Source organism: Macaca nemestrina, chromosome X, assembly GCF_043159975.1.
Source record: "Macaca nemestrina isolate mMacNem1 chromosome X, mMacNem.hap1, whole genome shotgun sequence".
NCBI lineage: Eukaryota > Metazoa > Chordata > Mammalia > Primates > Cercopithecidae > Macaca > Macaca nemestrina.
Window position 1 is genome coordinate 52,869,339 of NC_092145.1, and position 24,105 is coordinate 52,893,443.

Sequence of the window (24,105 nt, forward strand, 5' to 3'; positions counted from 1 at the left end):
AAACTAGTAGCAGAATTGAAAAGGGCCTCTGGGGCAATTGAGTTTCTCCCCAAATTTGTTGACTGAACAGCTGCCATTATTCTTCAGGGCTTTCTCAACAGGTGGCTGTCAGATCTAGGTCTGCATGCTATTTCTTTTTTTTTTTTTTAATTTATTTATTATTATTATACTTTAAGTTCTAGGGTACATGTGCATAATGCGCAGGTTTGTTACATATGTATACTTGTGCCATGTTGGTGTGCTGCACCCATCAACTCGTCAGCACCCATCAACTCGTCATTTACATCAGGTATAACTCCCAATGCAATCCCTCCCCCCTCCCCCCTCCCCATGATAGGCCCCGGTGTGTGATGTTCCCCTTCCCGAGTCCAAGTGATCTCATTGTTCAGTTCCCACCTATGAGTGAGAACATGCGGTGTTTGGTTTTCTGTTCTTGTGATAGTTTGCTAAGAATGATGGCTTCCAGCTGCATCCATGTCCCTACAAAGGACACAAACTCATCCTTTTTTATGGCTGCATAGTATTCCATGGTGTATATGTGCCACATTTTCTTAATCCAATCTGTCACTGATGGACATTTGGGTTGATTCCAAGTCTTTGCTATTGTGAATAGTGCCGCAATAAACATACGTGTGCATGTGTCTTTATAACAGCATAATTTATTATACTACTCATCTGACAAAGGGCTAATATCCAGAACCTACAAAGAACTCAAACAAATTTACAAGAAAAAAACAAACAACCCCATCAAAAAGTGGGCAAAGGATATGAACAGACATTTCTCAAAAGAAGACATTCATACAGCCAACAGACACATGAAAAAATGCTCATCATCACTGGCCATCAGAGAAATGCAAATCAAAACCACAATGAGATACCATCTCATACCAGTTAGAATGGCGATCATTAAAAAGTCAGGAAACAACAGGTGCTGGAGAGGATGTGGAGAAATAGGAACACTTTTACACTGTTGGTGGGATTGTAAACTAGTTCAACCATTATGGAAAACAGTATGGCGATTCCTCAAGGATCTAGAACTAGATGTACCATATGACCCAGCCATCCCATTACTGGATATATACCCAAAGACTGAGTAATTTGTAAAGAAAAGGGATTTATTTGGCTCATGGTTCTGCAGGCTGAGAAGTCCAAGATAAAAAGGCTGAATCTGGTGAAGGTCTTCTTGCTGCATCATAACATTATGGAAGGGCAAGTCAGCATGTGAGACAAAGAAAAAAAGAGGGCCTAACTCCTGCAATAACTAACCCACACCCTCCATAATGGCATTAATCCACTCATGATGGTGAAGACCTCACAACTACCTCTTAAAGGTCCCAATTCCCAACAGTATTACATTTGCAATAAAATTTCAACATGAATTTTGGAGGGAACATTCAAACCATAGCAGATGCCAAACTACAAATCCAAGAAGCTCAGAGAACACTAAGCAGAATTTAACCAAAAAATCTACACATAGACATATCATACTCAAGCTGCAGAAAATGAAAGACAAAGATAAAATCTTCAAAGAAGCCAAAAGAAAAAAAATTCCTTACTTATAGAAGAGCAAGGCTAAGAATTAGGTTGAACTTATCTTCAGAAACCATGCCATCGGGAAGAGAGTGGAGAGAAATATCTAAAATGTTATAGTAAAAAAACACACCAATCTGATACACTGTATGCAACAAAATAATCCTTCTAAAGTGTAGAAAAATAAAGATCCTCAGACAAACAAAAATTGAGACCAAATCTGCGTTTTTTTCTTTGGATAATCTGAAATGGCCCACATCAAGGAGACTACACACAAGTCTACTGGCGGTAAACTGCCACGTAAACATCTGGCCACCAAGGTAGCCTGCAAGAGTGCTCCAGCACTAGAAGCATAAATAAGCCCTACAGCTACCAGCTTGGCACAGTGGCCCTGCGTAAGATCCGCTGCTACCAGAAGTCAACTAAGCTGCTGATCCGCAAGCTGCCATTCCAGGATCTCGTGCACAAGATCGCACAGAACTTCAAGACCAACCTGCACTTCCAAAGCTCAGCAGCTGCAGGAACTGTGAGAGGCCTACCTCGTGGTGCTCTTTGAGAACATCAATCTGTGTGTCATCCACTCTGAGTGACTATCATGCCCAAGAACATCGAGCTTACACGCCACATTTGTAGAGAGAGAGCATAAAGCTTTCTCAGCAATAATTCTACCCAACTCAAAGTCACTTTTAAGAGCCACCCACTTTATCTGAAAATATGATTATGATTAACTTCCATGATTAACTACTTCAATAAGTTCTATGTAAAAAATTTTAACTCTGGTTGTGATAGTCTTTGTATTTAAAGATCATTTGATTTGGGATATTCAAATGAGGATTTGATTTCATAAATGAAACAATAAACCTGCTGGATTTGTTTCCTGGCAGCCTCCTAGAAGTGCTTTAAAAAGAAGGGATAAATGAAATTTACAAATATTTTACAGTTGACCCTTGAACAACACAGGGGTTAGGGGTGCTGACTCCACTGCACAGTCAAAAATCCATACATAATTTTTAACTTCCCAAAAACTTGACTATTAATAGCCTACTGTTGATTAGAAATCTTACTGATAAACAGTTTATTAACACATATTTGTATCTTATATGTATTATATATTATATTCTTACAACAAAGTAAGCTAGAGAAAAGAAAATGCTATTAAGAAAATCACAAGGAAGAGAAAGTATATTTACTATTCTTTAAGTGGAGGTGGACCATCATAAAGTTCTTCATCCTTATCATCTACACATTCAGTAGGCCAAGAAGGAGGAAGAGGGCTGGTCTTGCTGTCTTGGGGTGGCAGAGGCAGAAGAAAATCTGCATATAAGTGGACCTGTGCAGTTCAAACCTGTGTTGTTCAATGGTCAACCATATTTTTCTTATTTCTTTTTTATTTATTTATTTTTTGAGACGGAGTCTCGCTCTTTCACCTAGGCTGGAGTGCAGTGGTGCAATCTCAGCTCACTGAAAGCTCTGACTCCTGGGTTCACGCCATTCTCCTGCCTCAGCCTCCTGAGTAGCTGGGACTACAGGCGCCCGCCACCACGCCCAGCTAATTTTTTGTATTTTTAGTAGAAATGGGGTTTCACCGTGTTAGCCAGGATGGTCTCGATCTCCTGACCTCGTGATCCACCCGCCTCGGCCTCCCAAAGTGCTGGGATTACAGGCGTGAGCCACCGCGCCCGGCCGATTTTTCTTATTTCTAATTGATCTAATAGACAATAATTTGTTCAAAATAGCAATAGAAACAATGTATTCAGTGATTACGGCTTATGGATATTTGAAATAATGACAACAACGTTAGAAAGGATGAGAGAGAAGAATTGGTAACACCTTGTCATGAGGTATGTGAACTACCCATGAACCAGTATAGTGTTAAGTGAAACTGGATTTAAAGTAGTTGCTAATATATATGACAAACCCTAGAGCAATCACTAAGAAAATTGTGAAAAGAAATACAGGTTGAGTATCTCTTCTCCGAAATGCTTGGGGCCAGAAAAGTTTAAGATTCCAGCTTTTGTTTTTTTCTTTCAGATTTTGGAATATCTGCATTATACTTATTGTATTAGTTCGGCATCCCTAATCCAAAAAATTTGAGATCCAAAATCCAATGAGTATTTTCTTTTAAAGTCCCATTGGTGATCAAAAAGTTTGAGTTTGGAGCATTTTAGATTTTGAATTTTCAAAACAGGGATACTCAGCTTGTAAAATAAATGCACTAAGAGGAAAGAATAAATGGAATAAATTTTTTAAATGCTCAATTAAAACCAGAGAAGGCAGAAACAAAGTGGAATACAAAATACAACACTAAGAACATGGCAACAGACATAAAATAGTTACAAATGTGTTGAACATTTATCCAAATATGTCAATAATCACTTTAAATATGAATTGTCTGAATATTCCTATGAAAAGACAGACTTTAGGGGTGAATGTAAAAAAATCAAGACCCAACTATATGTTGTCAATAACAATCCACTATATAAAGACACAGATAGCTTGAAAGTAAAGGAGACTAAGACATAAGATGCAAACACTAATCAAAAGAAAAAAGCAGACTTCAATAATAATGAATGGGTCAAACATCAAAGACATAACAGCTCTTACTATATATGTTCCTAAAGACAGAGTATCAAAATATTGGAGGCAAAATGTGATAGCGTAACAAAAAAAACCCGGCAAATCCACTATGATAATTCGAGATTTCAACACTATCAGTAACTGAAAGATCCACTAGGCAGAAAAGCAATAAGGACACAGCTGTACTGAATAGCACCAACAATTAACTGGTTCTAATTGACATCTGTAGAATATTTCATCTAAAACCAGAATTTACATTCTTCTAAAGATCACATGGAACAGACACCAAGATGGACCATACTGTGAGCCACAAAAAATACCTTAACAAATTTAAAAGAGCAGATTAGTCAGTGTATGTTCTTGGACCATAATGGAATTAAACAAGAAAATAATAGAAATGTAGCTGGCAAATCCAAAATATTTGAACATTAAACAACACATTTCTGAATAACAAATAAATCAAAGAAGAACTACCAAGAGAAAATTTTCAAAGTAGTTTACATCAAAATGAAAATATAACATCAAAATTTGCAGCATGCAAATAAAGCAGTGCTTAACAATAAATTTATATGATTGAATAGATATATCAGAAAAAAGAAGTATCAATAACATTATCTAGCATGCCATCTTTAAAAACCAAAACAAGAAGAGAATATTAAATCCAAATTGAGCAGAACAAAGAAATCATAAAAGAGCAGAACTCAGTGAAATTGAAGGCAATAAGGAGATAATAAGCATTAGGGTAAAAAGATAAGAAAATTTCAGGCTGGGCAAGGTGACTTAGGCCTGTAATCCCAGCACTTTGGGGGGCCGAGGTAGGCAGATCATTTGAGGTCAGGAGTTTGAGACCAGCCTGGCCAACATGGTGGAACACCATCTCTACTAAAAATACAAAAATTAGCCTGGTGTGGTGACGCATGCCCATGCCTGTAGTCCCAGCAACTTGGGAGGCTGAGGCAGGAGAATAGCTTAAACCCAGGAGATGGAGGTTGCAGTGAGCCGAGATTGTGCCACTGCACTCCAGCCTGGGCGGCAGAACAAGACTCCATCAAAAAAAAAAAAAAGAAGAAAACTTCAAATCAACAACTATACACCTTAAGGAATCAGAAAGAGAATGACAAACTAGGCCTAGAGCCAGCAGAAAGAAGATAATAAACACTAGAATGGACATAAATATGGAGTAGAAAACAACAAGGAAAATTAGTAAGATCAAAAGTCAGCACTTGAAAATATTTTTTAATGACAAACCTTTAGCTAGATTGACTTTAAATGATGGAAAACTCAAATTAATAAAACCAGAAATGAAAGCAGAAATAGTATTACCACTTTATAGAAACAAAAAAAGAGTATGAGTACTATGAACAACAGCATGCCAAAACACTGGATAACCTAGATGAAATGGATGCATTCCTAGAAACATACAATTTACCAAAACTGAATAATTAAGTAATAGAAAATCTGAATAGATCTATAACTAGTGAGGATATCAAATCAGTAATCAAAAAACCTCCCAACAAAGAAAACACTGGACCCGATCATTTCACTAGTAAATTTTGCTAAATATTTAAAGGAGAATTAACAGGAATCTTTTTCAAGCTCTTTAAAAAATAAGGAAAGAGGAGGGGCTACTTCCTATTAGCTTGATACCAAAGTCAAAGGTACTATAAGAAAAAAAAAACAAACCATAAACCAATATCCATTATGAATATTTATGCAAAATTCTCAAGAAAATACTAGCAAACCAAATTCAGCAGCATATTTAAAAAATTATACTCCATGGCTGCATTAGTCTGTTCTCACACTGCTATAAAGATACTACCTGAGACTGGGTAATTTATAAAGGAAAGAGGTTTAATTGACTCACAGCTCTGCACGGCTGGGGAGGCCTTAGGAAACTTACAATCATAGTGGTAGGGGAAGCAAGCACATCTCACATGGCTGCAGGTGAGAGGGAGTGTGCAGGAAAAACCACCATTCATAAAACCATCAAATCTTGTGAGAATTCACTCACTGTCATGCCAACAGCATGGGGGAAACCACCCCCATAATCTAATCACTTCCCTCCTTCAACAGGTGGGGATTACAGGTCCCTCTCTCAACACGTGGGGATTACAATTTGAGATGAGATTTGGGTGGGGACACAGAGCCAAACCATATCATTCCATCCCAACCCCTCCCAAATCTCATGACTTTTCACACTTCAAAATACAATCATGTCTTCACAACAGTCTCCCAAAGTCTTAACTCATTTAGGCATTAACTCAGAAGTCCACAGTCCAAAGTCTCATTTGAGACAAGGCAAGGCCCTTTTGTCAACAAGCCTTTAAAATCAAAAGTAAGTTAGTTACTTCCTAGATACAATGGAGGTATAGGCATTGGGTAAATGCTCCTGTTCCAAAGAGGAGAAATTGGCCAAAATGAAGGGGCTACGGGCCCCATCCAAGTCCGAAATCCAGCAGGGCAGTCATTAAATCTTAAAGCTCCAAAATGATCTCTTTTGACTTAATGTCTCACATCCGGGTTATGCTGATGCAAGAGGTGGGCTCCAATGGCTCTGGGCAGCTCTGACCCTGTGGCTTTGCAGGGTACAGCCCCACTCATGGCTGCTTTCACAGGCTGGTGTTGACTGTGACTTTTCCAGGTGCACAGTGCAAGGTGTCAGTGGATCTATCATTCTGGGGTCTGGAGGATGGTGGCCCTCTCCTCACACCTCCATAAGGCAGTAGTACCCCAGTGGGGACTCTGTGTGTGGGCTCCAACCCCACATTTCCCTTCCACACTGCCCTAGCAGAGGTTCTCCATGAGGGTTCCACCCCTCCAGCAGACTTCTGCTTAGACATCCAGGCATTTCCATACATCCTCTGAAACCTAGGCAGAGGTTCCCAAACTGCAATTCTTGCCTTCTGTGCACCCACAGGCCCAACACCATGTGGAGGCCACCAAAACTTGGGGCTTGCACCCTCTGAAGCAACAGCCTGAGCTGTACCTTGGCCCCTTTTAGCCACAGCTGGAGTTGAAGCAGCTAGGACACAGGGCATCAAGTTCTGAGGCTGCACAGAGCAGGGGTGCCCTGAGCCCAGCCCATTTTTCCCTCCTAGGCCTCCAGGCCTGTGATGGGAGGGACTGATACCAAGATCTCTTACATGCTCTGGAGATATTTTCCCAATTGTTTTGGTGATTACCATTTGGCTCCTCCTTACTTACGCAAATTCCCACAGCCAGCTTGAATTTCTTCTGAGAAAATGGGTTTTCTTTTCTATTGCATCATCAGGCTGCAAATTTTCCAAACTTTTATGCTCTACTTCCCTTTTAAACATAAATTCCAATTTCAGATCATCTCCCTAAAGTTCAAAGTTCTACAGATCTCTAGGTCAAGAGCAAAATGCTGCCAGTCTCTTTGCTAAAGCATAACAAGATCGATCTTTGCTCCGGCTCCCAAGAATTTTCTCATCTTCATCTGACACGACTTCAGCCTGGACTTCATTGTCCATATCAGTATCAGCATTTGGGTCAAAACCATTCAACAGGTCTCTAGGAAGTTCCAAACTTTCCTACATCTTTCTGTTGTCTTCTGAGTCCTCCAAACTGTTCCAACCTATGCCCATTACCCAGTTCCAAAGTTGCCTCCGCATTTTCAAGTATCTTTATAGCAGTGCCCCACTCTCTATGGTGCCCCACACTCTAATACCAATTTACTGTATTAGTCCATTCTCACACTGCTATAAATACACTACCTGAGACTAGGTAATTTATAAAAGAAAAATTTCATTGACTCACAGTTCTGCATGCTTGGGGAGGCCTCAGGAAACTTTCAATCATGGCAGTAGGAGAGGCAGGCATATCTTACATGGCAGCAGGTGAGAGAGTGTGCAGGGAAAACTATCATTTATAAAACCATTAGATCTTGTGAGAATTAATTCACTATCATGAGAACCACATGGGGGAAACCACCCCCATAATCCAATCACTTCCCTCCCTCAACAGGTGAGGATTACAGGTCCCTCCCTCCACACATGGTGATTACAATTCGAGATGAGATTTGGGTGAGGACACAGAGCCAAACCATATCAAGGACCAAGAGGGACTTATGCCTGGAATGTAAGGATGGTTCAGCATACAAAAATCAAATGATATACTATACCCTATTAACAGAATTAAGAGAAAAAAAAACCACATCATCATCTCAATTCATGTAGAAATAGCATTTTAGAAAAATTCAACAATCCTTCATGAAAAAAATAACACTCAACAACCTAGAAATAAAAGGAAACCTCCTCAACTCCTCAACAAAACAAAGGACATACATGAAAAGCCCAGAGCTAACAACATATCCAATGGTGAAAGACTGAAAGCTTTTCCCATAATATCAGCAACAAGACAAGAAGTGCGTTTTTCCACTTCTATTCAACATAGTATTTAAAGTTCTAGCCAAAGCAATTAGTCCAAGAAAAAAAAAAAAAGAGAGAAATAAATAAAAGGCATATAAGTTGGAATGGAAAAAAAAAATATCTATGTTTACAGATGGCATGATTATATACATAGAAAACCCCAAAGATTTCCCCCAGAAATGGTTAAAGCTAATAAACAATTTCAGCAAAAGTGCAGGATACAAAATCAACAAACAAAAATGTGGTGTATTTTGTATACTAACAATGTACAATCTGATAGGGAAATTTAAAAAAAACTATTTCATTTACTATAGAATCAAAAAAATAAAATACTTAAAAATATGCCTAACTAAGGAAGCCAAAGACTTATACACTGAACACCAGAAAAGATATACTATTTAATCAATCAGAAGACTTAATGTTGTTTTCAATACAATCCAAAGCAATCTATAAGCTTCCATGTAATCCCTATCAGAATCCTAATGATGTGTTTTGCACAAATAGAAAAAACTATCCTAAAATTCATATGGAATCTCAAAGGACAATGAATAGATAAAACAGCCTTGGAAAAGAAGAACAAAGTCAGAGGACTACTGCCTCCTGGTTTCAAAACTTACTATATATAACTAAAGTAATCTAAATAGTATGGTACTTGAATAAAGACAGACATATAAACCAATGGAATAGAGAGCCCAGAAATAAACCCTCAAGAATATGTTCAAATGATTTTTGACAAAGCTACCAAGACTATTTACTTGGAGAAGGACAGTGTTTTCAAAAAATGGTGCTGGGACAACTGGATAACCATACACAAACACAAAAAAAGTTGGACCTTACCTTACTCAATATACAAAAATGAACTCAAAGTGCATGAAAGACTTAGTAGAGAAAGAAAGTAGGATAGTGCTTCCCAGGGGCTGATGGGAGGGAATAACAAGGAGTTATTTTTTAACATGTATAATTTTAATTTGGAATGATACAAAACTTCTGGAGATCAATAGTGGTGATAGTTGCACAGCAATGTGAATGCACTTAACTCCACCAAATTGGACAGTTAAAAGTGGTTAAAATGGCAAATTTCATGTCATGCGTATTTTACTATAATGGTTTTAAAAAAATGAAATGTACAACTTATGGACAGACCTTAAAATATACTAGGGACTTTAGTTAATAATAATGTAGCAGTATTCATTTATCGATTATTAAAAAAAGTACCATGCTAATACAAGATGCTAATAATATGGGAACCTGTGGGCACTGGGTGGCAGAGATGGGGTATGGGAGAAAAGTAATATATGGGAGCTTTCTGTATGTACTTTCTGCTCAATTTTTCTGTAAACCTAAAACTACTGTAAAATACAAGGTCAGTTTTTCAAAAAGCCAGTATTATTGCATTTTTGGTGTTTTACTTCTGTTTTTTTTCCCCTGTATGTTTTAAAAGCCAAATGCATAAAACTATAACTATAAATCTGTTAATAGACACACAGTATATAAAGATTGAATTTGTGACAATAACATGGGAGATGCAATTATAAAGGAGCAGAATTTTCTATATCATTGAAACTAAGTTGGTACTAATTTAAACTTGGGTATTGTATAGTTAAGATATTAATTGTAACACCCAGAGTAACCACTGAGGAAAAAAAAAAACCTGGAAAAAAATACAAAAAAAAAAAAAAAAAAAAAAAAGGAAACGAGAAGTGAATGAAAGTGATACACTTGAAAAACTATCAAATTATTTTCCACAGTGGCTTTACCATTTTATATTCCCACAAGCAATGTACAAGAGTTCCAATTTCTCCACATCCTTGCCAATACTTAGGTTCCATTAAAAAAGTATAGACATACTAGTGAGTGTGGAGTGGTGTAGCTATGGTTTTGATTTGCATTTCTTTAAAGACCAAATTTTAAAGACCAAATTTCTTTGAGCATCTTTTCATGTGCTTATTAGTCATTTGTATATCTTCTTTGGATATATGTCAATTAAAGTCCTTTGCCTAGTTTTTAATTGTGTTACTGGTCTTTTTATTGATTGGTAAAGTTATTTAAACATTAAATACCATAATTTTTGGTATACTAGAAAAATCACATTAACAGGAGTCTTAAAAAGGGAAAACCTTTGAGCCATTTTCTCTTGCTTCTTATTCACTTGGGATTTACATACCAAGGGGTAATATTCACTTAAGTTTCTGTTTAACCAAAACTTTTTACTCAAAATAAATTATTATCTGTTTAAGGAATTGAAAGATGATAAGAGAGCCCTGCTCTAGAAGCACAACCTTTTTGTGTACTTAGTCATTGTCTCACTGAGGGATGAATCTTCAGCTCTGGGCTAGGGTTCATCATCTAAGGTGCTTTGAAGAGCATAAAATTACTTCAATTATGTTATCTCAATGAAATAAATCCCCACCAGAGAACAAACAATATTGACATAGAATTCTTAATTAAACATATATATATAAATATATATACTGCTTAGGGTCACTTTAGTGCAATCAGATTATGGGATTTGCTATAGCACAGAATGGAGTTCTAACACAGGAGATCAGATCATATGTTTGCATACACAACCATTTTCTCACTTTTCATTTTGGATCATATATTTCAGTGTGTCTAACTTTCTTCTCTGGTAAATAAATCAATTCCCCCAAAAACATTAACACCAGTGAGATCTAGACATGTTTGAAAATCCTATAAATATCATGTTAGAGAGAAAAAAGATTTCTTAGCTAAGAAAATAGAATTTCATACTTTATAGAGCCTGTTCCCACAACTTCAGGTATTCAACTAGGTCAGTAATAAGAAGACACTGCCAGGCGTGGTGGCTCATGCCTGTAATCCCAGCATTTTGGGAAGCTGAGGTAGGTGGATCACAAGGTCAGGAGTTCAAGACCAGCCTGACCAATATGGTGAGACCCCATCTCTACGAAAAATACAAAAATTAGCCGGGCATGGTGGTGCATGTCTGTAGTCCCAGCTACTCTGGAGGTTGAGGCAGGAAAATCGCTTGAACCCAGGAGGCAGAGACTGCAGTGAGCCAAGATCACACCACTGTTACTCCAGCCTGGGTGACAGAGCAAGACTCCGTGAGAAAAAAAACAAAAACAAAAAACATCATTAGTTGTGAATGAACATTAACAAAAATGTGTTAACTATATTTTACAAAATAAACTGTCAGATTTTATTTTACATAGTACAAAGATGATTGTCTAAACTGTTCTTACCACCACCAAGATGATTTAAGCTTTTACACATTTTGAATAGAAACTTCCTTCAAGAAGAGCTTAGTAATCTTAGTGTTGAAGTTTTGAATCATCGTTTATTATCATGCTAATTATCAATAACTTATAATTATCTGAAGTGTCTCAACATATTTGAAACAGCTAAAAGAATAAAAGTTCTTATAATAGTAAACTCAAGTTTGTTAGTGCTATGAGATGACTTCTATTTGCACATCAGGAATTTTGAATATTAAGTTCAGGCAAAGAAAAAATGCTTTTCTCTTCAGACAATTCTTCAGCCTCCAAAATCTTTCTAATAAGCATTTTGCTGCTTACAAATTGATTTGTATTTGTATTTGATTTTAATTTGTATTTCCAATTTGATTCTTTTCTGTGAGTTTAGAGAGCTTATTTATTGTCTTCAACATTAGTAAAAACATAAAACAAAGAGATACCATTTTCATTATCAGATTGGTAGATATGTTTAAATATGCAGGTAGTACTGCTGGTGAGTATGTGGGGAATGAGGGACTCTGATATACTGAGGAAGCATCAGATGATATAATCCCTTTGTAAGGAGATTTCTAGTGTCCACTAAAACAAAAAAAATTGCCTATGGCCCAAGACACAGCAAAGAGGGACACAGTCCTCTGCGGAACAAGAAAGGGAAGAGAAAAGGGTAAGAGTAAGGGTGGGGACACAGAAAAGTCAGAGATGTTATTCTAATAAAGATTCCACTACATGTAAGGATACATCAAAAGTGGGGGGAAAACATTATTATTCCATAACAGCACGTATACATAAAATTTTTAAAAAATTAAATTGCTTTGTTTAGGGAATATGGAGGCTTTGGTGACACTGTGGCAGAGTGTTAGTAGAGTAGTGGAGAAAGAAACTAGATTGCAATTGTGTGAGGACTGGGTAGGAGATAAGAAAGCAGAAACAACAAATGCGGAAAACTTGATTATTCTGAAAGGGTAGAGAGAAAGATAACTGGAAAAGTGTAAGTTTAGTGTTGGGAAAAGGATATTTTTCCTCCCGAGGTAAAAATGAGTATATGTTCCATGCAGATATGGAGAAACCTATAAAAATAGTGGGGTTAAAATACAGGAGAATGTAAATAAGCAGGAAAGCGAAAGTCCCTAAGAAGAAGCAAACACTGACAGAAATGAAGAGAAAAAAAATACAGTTTTATAATAATAGTAGGAAACTTCAAACCCCACACTTAAAAATGAACAGAGCATCTAGACTCGAGATCAATAAAGAGATACGGAACTTGAACAGTGGTACACATCAACTAGGCCTAACAGACATATATAGAACTCTGAACCAAACAATAGCAAAAACACATTCTTCTAAAATAAGTCTCAATGAACTTTATAAGACTGATATCATGTGAAATATCTTCACTGACAATGGATGAAGCTAGGAATCAACGCCAGAAAGAAAAATAAAAAATTCACATATATATGGAGATTAAACACCACACTTTTAAATAACCAATGGGTCAAAGAAGAAATCACAAGGAAAATCAGAAAATACTCAGAAATGAATAAAAACAAAAACAGCATAACTAAACTTATGGGATGCAGCAAAAGCAGTAGTCAGAGAGAAGTTTATACTATAAACACCTACATTAAAAAATAAGAAAGATCTCAAATCAATTACCTAACTTTACACCTTGAGGAACTAGAAAAAGAAGAGCAAACGAAACCCATAGCTAACTGAAGGAAGGAAATAATAAAGATTTGAGTAGAAATAAACAAAATAGAGAATGGAAAAACAGTAGAAAGAATCAATGAAACCAAAAGTTGGTTCTTCAAAAAGATAAAGAAAATTGACAATCTTTTAGCTAGAGACAAAAAAGAAGACACAAATATCTAAAACCAGAAAGGGGGAACATTATTACCAGCCACACAGAAATTTTAAAAGGTTAAAAGTACACAATGAACATTTATACACCAACAAATTAGATAACTTAGATGAAATCAACAAATTCTTAAAAACACATGTAAATTATATAAACTGACTCCAAATCTGAATAGAAAAGACAATGAACTGAATAGAAAATCTCAACTGACCCATAAATAGTGAGGAAACTGGACCAGTAATCAAAAACTTCCCCAAAAAGAGAATTCCAGGACCAGATGGTTTCACTAGACAATTCCAACAAACATAAAGACTTTGAGTCAACAACAATCCTTCTCAAGCTCTTCCAAAAAGTAGAAGGGGGAATATCTTCTAACTAATTCTATGGAGCCAGCATTACTCTGATACCAAAACCAGATGAAGACATCACAAGGAAACATTACATACCAATATCCCTTATGAATATAGATGCAAAAATTATCAACAAAATCCCAGCACAACAAATCCAACAGCATATTAAAAAGATTATATACCATGATCAAGTGGGATTTATCCTAGAAATGCAAGGGTGGTCAACATAAGAGAGTCAAACAACGTAACATACCACTTGAATAGAACAAAAAAGTCTGCACATGATCACCTCTGTTGATACAAAAAAGATATCTGATAAAACCTGATACCCTTTAAAAAACACTTGTAAAATTAGGCAGAGAAAGGAACTTCCTTACCACGATAAAAGACATTTACAAAAATCCCACAGCTAATATCATATTCAATAGTAAGGAAAGATCAGGAACAAGACAAGCATGCCCATTTTCAGCACTGTTATTCAAGTTACAGCCAGAGCAATTAGACTAGAAAAAGAAATACATGGTAACCACATAAGAGAAAAGAAGATAAAGTATTTCTATTTGTGGAAGACATGACCCTATAGAGAGAAATTTCAAAAGAATCCACAAAAAAGCTACTAGAGTGAATAAATTCAGCAAAGTTGCAGGTGACAAAATCAACACACACACATATCAGTTATGTTTCTATACACCAGCAATGAACAATCTGAAAAAGAAAGAAAATAATTCCATTTACAATAGCATACAAAAGAATGAAATACCTAGGAATAAATTTAAGGAGGTGAACAACTTACATACCTAAAACTATAAACTATTGCTAAAAGAAGTCAAAGACCAAAATAAATGGAAAGGCATTATGTGTTTATAGATTGGAAACTAAATATTATAAAGAGGGCAATACCTCCAAGCAAAATTTCAATCTGAAAATTCCAAAGACTTTTTTGTATCAGTGGAAAAGCTGACTCTAAAATTGACATGGAATGGAAAGGGACTCAGAAAAACAAAAACAATCTTGAAGCAGAAGAACAAAGTTGGAGCACATACGTTTCCTGATTTCAAAATGTACTACAAAACTACTGTAATCAAAATTCTGCAGTACTTGATGAGATACAGAGGTCTAGTTTCATTCTTCCGTATATGGATATCTAGGTTTCCTAGCACAACTCAAAATGGATTATACACCTAAATCTAACTATGAAACTACTAGAAAAAGAAAATATAGGAGAAATGCTTCAGGACATTGGTCTGGGCAAAGATTTTATGGATAAGACCTCAAAAGCACAGGCAAAGTAGCAAAAATAGACAAATGGGATTATATCAAACTAAAAAGCTTCTGCACAGCAAAAGAAACAATCAGAGAGTGAAGAGACAATCTACAGAATGGGAGAAAATATTTGCAAACTATTCATCTGACAAGGGACTAATATCCAGAATATATAGTCATGTATTGCTTAACCATGGGGATAAATTCTAAGAAATGTGTCCTTAGGCATTTTCATCATCATGAGACTATTATAGATGCAGATTTTCTTAAGCTCTTCTAAAAGTGGAAGAACAAGAAAGCTCTTCTACTTAGAAGAAGAAAAGTACTACTTACAAATACCTAGATGGTATAGCCTACTACATACCTATGCTGCATAGTGTAGCCTATTGCTCCTAGGCTGCACACCTATATAGAATGTTATTGTATGGAATAATGCAGGCAACTGTAAGACAGTGGTAAATATTCACGTATCTAATCATATAAAAGGTACAGCAAAAATTTGGTATTATATTCTTATGGGACCACTGTCATACATGCAGTCCATCATTGACTGAAACATTGTGTAGAACATGACTACACAAGGAACTCAAACAACTAAACAACAAAAACACAAATAATTCAATTTAAAAATTGGTAAATGATCTGAATAGGCATTTCTCAAAAGAAGACATACCAGTGGCCAAAAATTATATGAAAAAACACTCAACATCACTAATCATCAGGGAAATGCAAATCAAAACCACAATGAGATACCTCACCCCAGATGGCTATTGTCAAAAAGACCAAAAAAAAAAAAAAAAAATAACAAATGCTGGTATGGATGTAGAGAAAATGGAACTCTTATACATTGTTGGTGGGAATGTAAATTAGTAGAGCCATTATGGAAAACAGCATGGAGATTTCTCAATAAACTAAAAATAGAACTACCATATGATCCAGCAATCTTACTGCTGGGTATGTATCAAAAAGAAAGGATATCAGTATATCAAAGAGATATCTGCACTCTCATGTTTATCGCAGCACTATTCACAATAGCCAAGATATGGAATCAACATAAGTACCCATAAACAGATGCAAGGATAAAAAAATATATACACAACAGACCACCATTCAGCCATAACAATGAAATAAATCCTGTCATTGGTGAAAACATGGATGAACCTGGAGGACACTATGTGAAATAAGCCAGGCACAGAAAGATAAATACCACATATTATCATTCACATGTGGAAGCTAAAAAAGCTCATCTCATAGAAGTATAGTATAGAATAGTGGTTACTATTAGGATGGTGCAAAAGTAACTGTGTTTTTTTTTTTTTTTTCGATTAAAAGTTAAGAGAATATAGGGAAAGGAATGGGGAGGGAAAGGTTGGCTAACAGATACAAAATTGCAGCAAGATAGGAGGAATAAGTTCTAATGATCTATAGCAACGTAGGGTGACATAATTAACAATAAATAATTGTATATTTTCAAATAGCGAGAAAAGATTTTGAATGCTCCCAAAATAAAGAAATGATCAACGTTTGAGGTGATAGACACACTAATTACTCTGATGTTTAAAACTATAAAACTTTTAGAAGAAAACACAGGGGTCTCTTTGTGACCTTGAATTTGGCGATGAATTCTTAGATATGACACCAAAAGCATCAGCAACGAAAGAAAAAATAGATAAACTGGGCTTCATTGAAATTAAAAACTTTTGCACATCAAATGACACCATCAAAAGTGAAAAAACCTACAGAACAGGAGAAAATATTTGCAAATCATATAGCTAATAAGGGGCATGTATCCAGAACACATATATTTTAAAACTCCTATAACGCAACAATAACCAAAAACACAATTAAAAATGAGCAAAGAACTTAAACATACATTACACCAAAAAATATACACAAATGGCCAATAAGCACATGAAAAGATGCTCAACATCATTAAGACTTTTGGAAATGCAAATTAAAACCACAATGATATACCACTTCACACCTACTAAGATGGCTATTTAAAAAATAATGGAAAATAACAAGTGTCAGCAAGAATGTGGATAAATTGGAACCCTTGCATATTGCTGATGGGAATGTAAAATGGTACAGGCACTGTGGAAAACAGCTTGGCAATTCCTCAAAAAGCTAAACATATCATACAACCCAGCAATTCCACATCTAGGTATATACCCAAAAGAATTTAAATCAGGGACTCAAACAGATACTTGTACTCCAATGTTCACTGCAGCAATATCCATAACAGCCAAAAGATGGAAACAACCTAAGTGTCCATCAACAGATGACACCTCAAGAACAATCTAGGAGATGACTTCGCATCCCACAATTCCCATCCAAGGAGAGACCATCAACTTTGTGCTTTGACGCAAATACATACACACCCCACACTCACCCTTCTCTTTAGCTGATGTTGGAAAATTCCATAGCCATCAACTGATTAAGTGTGTGCTCCACAGGGCATTTGAGACACAGAATTATTTCCAAAGGGTCTGGTCCAATTGTATTTTGATGATCTCCAACACTGAGAGTAGTACCCACAGCTGGTATTACAGGCTACAGGAGTTCTGTGGATTAAAAGATGTTATAAAGAACTTCAAAAATCATCTAAATTGAAGTTTCACATTGCAAAAAAACTACCTTGCTTGTTTCTCTTAATGCACAAGTGTAGCTAATTGTGCTTCATTTAAACTTTTAGACGTACGGCAATAGATTCACACTTGATCCTAGTAGAAATTAAACCAGAGATAGCTATTAAAAGTAGGGATCTATTACACCATATTGAGATTTTCCACTTCAGACCTTCCCTTAAATGCATAAAAAGTTAGGAGAGGAAGGTCAACAGAAAGACCACCATTTGTATATTGATCCTAATATTTATATTTCCCAATTCTGGGCAGTAAATTAACAGTAAAAGAGGCAGGGAGTAAAAGAGGCAGAGGTGACCCCAAAATCCTAAACTATACATTGTCATTCTATTCCACAAACCCTTGCAGAGAACCTAGCTTTTGTTAAGAATAAACAGGACAAGCTTAGTATAGACAACATGGCTTCAGTTCTATAAACTATGCAAATACACAGAACAGTGGGTTTTATGAGAATTAATTTCTCCCTAACTACTCATTTCTACAGGAATTCGGTATCCTGTGGCTATACCATACATAGAGCTGAGCTCTGACCAAAAAGAATCAGCACAAACAAGGGGCTGCTACCAACTGTGATACAAATCACCAAGTCCAAACATTGGCCAGAAAACAAAGGCAAGGAGTAAACAGTCACCAGGATGAGACAGACGAGATTATCTATGAAGCAGTTTCAGTGGGTAATCCCCAGAAAGACTCTCCTCTGAGGCCCAGGACTTCAGGGGGAGAGAATCACAGACGAAGCAGTAAATCTGATACCCCTGGATAGGGAGGGAGCTGTTGAAGGCACAGTGGGGCTGGGTCCCTTCAGAACCACACTTCCTGTGCAGCTGTCCATGGCTTACTGAATAGGGGTGAGAACCAGGAATCCTCTTGGGGTTAAAAAGCTTCAAGGCATCCTGATGAGACATTTTATGTGAAAACCTGAGCACAAGTTCTGGAACTGAGACTACAGTGAAAGCATCTGTGGTTCCTCCTTACTCCCTTCCCCAGAGTTGCCCAGATAGGGCTTCATTCCTCATCTGAAGCCCTATCAGTAGGAGCCTACAGACAGCTAATAGCACAGTCCTGTCTTCATGCATAGAGTGATTCTACTCCTTGAGTATGTTGAAACTAAATAATCTGTCAATGTGAACTTGTTTTGTTTGTGCCCCACTACAGACACACAGGCAGTGTTCTTCATCATCTTTATGCTCTCTGTGCTTTATCCCCCAAGACTAGATTTCAACTGAAGAACTAGGACAATATTTTCACCAGTTTCAGCATGCAACTTTATTAATAACATGTAAATAAAATCTCAAAAGAATACACTTATATCAATATAAAGCACAGAAGTATAGCTTACTCAGGATGAATAGATTCATTATCAGGTCACGTTGCAGAAATACTAAAAATATCTCAATTTATATTATATAGCACAATAAAAATCAGCACATGTTCAGGATCTCAAGATTAATTGGTATCCATAAAATTGCCTCCCTCAATCAACATGGAAAACATGAGTATTGAATTTATAATTATAATATGCATTGGTTTCATATTGCAACTCCAAAAAACTGTTTGAGGCTTTATGAGAACAGAGGGGTATTCAGAGTTTAAGTATTAATCTTATGACTTTATCTCTCACTTCAGGATCACTGTGCTCTGCTAAGTCTTGGAGTTTCCGACCAAACTGTTTTGCTTCCTGGAATATTGAAATAAGCTCAGATTTAGTGAACTTTTCCTTGGTAAACAGCTTCACCTTTGTTTTGAACTGAAAATTTATATTCTCAAATATTTCAATAATATTAAGAATATTGGCCTTTGACTCATGCTTGTTAAAGGGTGCAACCAATGATGACAGTACTTTGGCACTGATCAATTCTCTTGTATTGGCACAATTTTTAGACAAACACGAAAACACTTTTAAAACATAAAACTTGGTTTTGACACTTCCCTTGTTTAACAAGGTGAGAAAATCTGGAATATAACTGGTAATCACATAGTGATCGTCAAATTTTACACTCAAGTGCCCTAGTAATTTCAGTCCAGCCAGCTGCACAGGGGAGTTCAAGGGGCAAGAGACTATGTCTTTACAAACTTGATGTATATAGGATTCCCCTGATTTTGGTTCTTCAGAAGACTCAGAGCTGTCATCCACTATACTTAAAGCTCTAGGGTGTTCTTTAACATTGGCATTATTGACCAAGTTTTCAATCATAACAGTAATACCTACATCATGAATTATATCTTGAGTAAATGGATAAGCAGGACTGATGCCCATTATCATTGTAGCTATTTCATGAATGAAAGGATCCTTGGTTAACTTAAGGAGGGCAACAAGTTTATCAAACTCTTTAGGCTCTAAACTAAAGCCACGTGATTTGCAGTGGCAGGCCTTCGGATTAGGCCCATACTTTTCCCTTTGCCTAATCTCTTTTTTTATCTCAGTTAAGGTCTGGTAATAAGGCCCATGATAAGGTGGGATCTTGGTCAAAGGTCGAATCCCCAGAGGAGTTTCAATCAAAGTCTCAACCAGGGTCCAGTTTCCTTCTGGAGGCAAGGATTGCTCCCCTCCCTCAATTGGAACTAGGACAATATACCTGGCCCTTGACCATGCTATTGCCTTTTGTTTTATAGTAAGTGTGGGTTTGTGTGCGGGCTTGGGCTTTTCCTGGATCTTAGGTAGGGGCTTATAAACTTGAAGAGAGGTCTCTTCTTCAGGCCAGAACCAAGAACCTACACTAGACTCTTCTCCAGTCCAGAACCAGGAGCATATATTTTCTTCATCCTCATCACTGGATTTCATCCCAATGCTGGCCTCTTCCCTTCTGTCAGGTCTGGACCCAGTATTGGCCTTATCATGTGACTTGGCATAGGACCTAATATTTGCCTCAATGACAGCAACAACCTTGACTTCAGATTTGGTTACAGCACTGACCCCAGACATAGGCATGGCCTTTGACTTAGTTTGTGGCACTATACTGCGTTCTGCCAGGGGTTTTGTCTTAGTCTCAACCATGACTCTACTCTTAGTTGTATCTTCCATCTTGCTCACTTCCCTTGTCACAGCCATAGCCTCCCTGTAGGTCACTTTATGCATCCTGGTCATTGCTCCATCACCAGCTTTGGCCTGGGTCACTGATTCTGTTTTCAGTTCTGCCTCAGCCACTGCCTTGGCCTGGGTTTTACCATTCACTCTAGCAGTGGCAGGACCACTGATTCCATCTTGCAGGCCAGCCTCAGCCTTTCCTCTAGCCCTTGCTTCTGTCCCAGAGTCAACCATGTTCCAAGTTTAAGGTAAGGACAAGTTATATACCCCCAACCCCTGTCTCAGCCTTGACTGAAGGTCTGTCCCGGTTGGTGTTTTCATACAAAGTCCAGTAGTCACTCTGTCCCCTTTCCAACTACAGGCTCTGCCAGTGATATAGAAAACATGCAGAGGAAGCTCACTCAAGGTAGGGAAGGATGGCTGTGCATGGGCCCAGCCCTGTAGAGGGTGGTGGTCTTCAGCCACTCCAAGGCCACCAGATCTGCCACTGAAGTAGGACCTAGGGGTGGAGGAAGGAAATTGGGCTTTGAGTCTCTTTCAATTTTTTTCTCCTCATGCTGATTAGCACAGGGAGACAGGAGAATATGGAGATTCAGTGCTTGGTGGGAGAGGTAGGTAATTAGCGAACTCTCTCTCCCTTCATTTCACCCACTCCCTACACTTCCAAGTGCTATCAACCTTCTTTCCAGTCACCAAACAGGAGCATAAGGAGTAGGAAAACTGGAGGAGAAGGTGAGGAATCCCTTTAGTGGTTCTTGACCCCTGCTAGAGCCAAGCAGCTCTCCACCACTCCATCCTACAGGTCTACCCAGGCAATCCCCATACTCATACCAACCTGCACTGATCTGGAGTAACTTTCTCCTCCTTACCTTGCTTCCAATGGTGACAAGCCCTACAGCAGATCTACAGGCAGACCTATGGACAAATAAACAAACAGGAGAATGTGGAAACTGATCTCCTGGTGACAGACCTTGGTCCCTGGCCCCGATTCTTGCCTTTCCAGATACATTTTGTCTAGTGTTTCCCTCCTCCTAGTCCCCTCTCCCCCACTGCTTTGTTTCAGGGCTACTTCTCCTTCTCCTCCCTATTGCCCATCATCTTCCTCTTCAGTGATTGCCCTAGAATGTCCCTCATTCAGATTAGACTAGGCTTAAGCACGAGAGCAGGACAAGCAAGTGGAGAGTGAGAAAGGCAGGTCTTAGTATTCTGTATCCCCACAACTTACCAAGACTCCCAACTAAATCAGCAACAGCAGGGGGTGGGGCGGATGGGCATAACTAGTAAAATGACAAAACAGAAGAGATGGAATTCTCTAGTCAAAGTTGCTCCCGTCCCTGTACCTTTACACCAACCTTAACAGATACAGGGCAATTTTCTCTTCTTTGTAATTTCCTAGTTTTAAGTTGGGTGACCATTTAACAAAACTTCACAACTGACAGTTCCACAGACCTGTGGACAGATCTACCTACAGGGATGCACAAAAACAGAGACCAATAAATGAAGACACAGGAGACAGTTGAGGTTGTCTTTGGTAGAGACCAGCACCCAGGGCACAGATTCTTTCTGGATACAGATACCTGTTCGGCAAACATTTTCTATCTCCCCTTTTTCTCCCACTCCTAAATCTTCAAGCCCCTCTGCTCTATTCTCAAAGTCTGACAATTCCTATACAGAGACAACTCAAACATCCCTACAGGGTAGTAGTAGTGGTGTCAACAGGGATGAAATGCCTAGACAAACCACGGAGGCTGGGAAAAAAATGAAAAGTATTTATTTCCATATTTTATCTGGGTTCCTATGTTTCCTTCCTCTCTCCCAAAGCCTATCATTTTCTGCAACATAATGCGGGTAAGGGAGGACATGTTAGGAAAGCTGGCAGAGAGTTCTGGAGGCTCCCTTACACTCCTGCCTACTGTAATCTTAGCCATCTACAACCTCCAAGTACTGCCTCCAAGTACTGCCCACTCTGTAAAAACCATGCCAATTTTCTTTTCCTTCTCCTCTCCCCTTGTGGTCTGCTGTCCCCTACAGATCTGTACAGAAACATGGAGTGCTGCAAACTTAGGAACAGATCTACACATACACACCCAAAGAACAAATGAAAGACAGAGAGAGACAGACGTGGTTATTAACGGTCAGACCAGTAACCAAGACATGAGGCCCTTTTCGAATACAGAGCCTTGATTATCAAACATTTACAACCTCTTTTTACATTCTCTCTCTCTCAGGGCTCCCCAGACAACTGTCCTCGCCTATGGAAGCAGCCCTCTCTTCCTCTTATCTAGTCTGCCTTTTCCCTGCTAGAAGCTGCAACCTTTTTCTTCCCAAACATGGTCTGAGGTGACCGAGTGTATGGAAATCAAGCTAGCAAAAGGCAGATCATTTTTTTTTTCTTGTTGTGTGCCATTCCTATTACCCGTCTCTCTCTCCTCACCGCCCGCCCCCCATGACCAGGTCGCGTAACCAGTGTTCACCTCCGATAGCCACATCCACCCCCAAGCAATGCCCACTTTCTCACCGACTTTCTCTGCTTGGATCAGAGGCAGTTTTCTTGTTTCCTTGCCTCGAGGTGCTGTGTCATACAGCAGCAGGAACAGACAGTCAGACACAAGGACTCGAGGCAATGGCGGCGGCTGTGTATGGGTACTGACCCGGCACCTGGGACTCAAGACGAGATAACCGCTTTATCAGATTAAAGACTGCGATTGGCAAACTGTTGTCAATTTTGGTATTCTTTTCTCCTTCCTGTTCCCAGGGCTCCTCAGAACCTCGAGCGTAGTTACCATTTAACATCTACCTTGTCCTCCGCAGACGAGGTTCTTCCTCGTCCGGGTTACCCACATCGGCAGTGGGAGGAGCTACAGCGTAGTTTATGGGGATCCGGCTTATGGAAGCGGAGTGATATCAGGCTTTGTCTAGCGCCGCGACTCTTTCTGTAGGCGGGCTCCGTGCCCTGTACCCTGTGGCCGCTTCAGGTATTGGAATGCGCAGGGGCGAGTTCCGGATATAGGGAAAACGGCGCTGGAACAAGAGAGGCATACAAATACCAGAGTGTTTCTGTATTAGTTTCCCTTTTGCGGGAGCTCCCCGCAGCAAGCCTACCGTTCTTTCCTGAACTGAAATGCACACTGGTTTTCAGCTGTGGTGTCAGGAAATCTCTTCTGGCCGACAGGAGGAAGTGTTCCAGTCTTTAGAAGTTCATCTCTCCAAACACAGAGGCCCACTGAAATGGGCGG

General features: G+C 38.3%; 2 protein-coding genes across 3 annotated transcripts in view; both read right to left on the minus strand.

Annotated features, from left to right (window-relative positions):
* The window catches only part of LOC105499793 (G protein-coupled receptor associated sorting protein 1), a 58,381-nt gene extending 40,691 nt beyond the window's left edge, over positions 1–17,690 (minus strand). The window contains exon 1 of one of the 2 annotated variants that reach the window (XM_011772606.3): positions 17,592–17,690. The gene's annotated coding sequence lies outside the window, so the exon portion shown is untranslated. The remainder of the gene's footprint in view (positions 1–17,591) is intronic. The other variant, XM_011772611.3, reaches the window with a different exon arrangement.
* Positions 17,691–19,085: 1,395 nt separating this feature from the next.
* LOC105499791 (armadillo repeat containing X-linked 5) lies at positions 19,086–21,272 on the minus strand. Its single transcript, XM_011772601.2, has one exon. It carries the CDS (start codon positions 21,101–21,103, stop codon positions 19,427–19,429), a length of 1,677 nt encoding a protein of 558 aa, XP_011770903.1. The 5' UTR covers positions 21,104–21,272; the 3' UTR covers positions 19,086–19,426.
* Between the last annotated feature and the right edge of the window lie 2,833 nt (positions 21,273–24,105).

Coding starts and splice junctions, on each gene's coding strand:
- LOC105499791 (XM_011772601.2), bottom strand. CDS start 21,103: ATGGTTGACTCTGGGACAGAAGCAAGGGCTAGAGGAAAGGCTGAGGCT.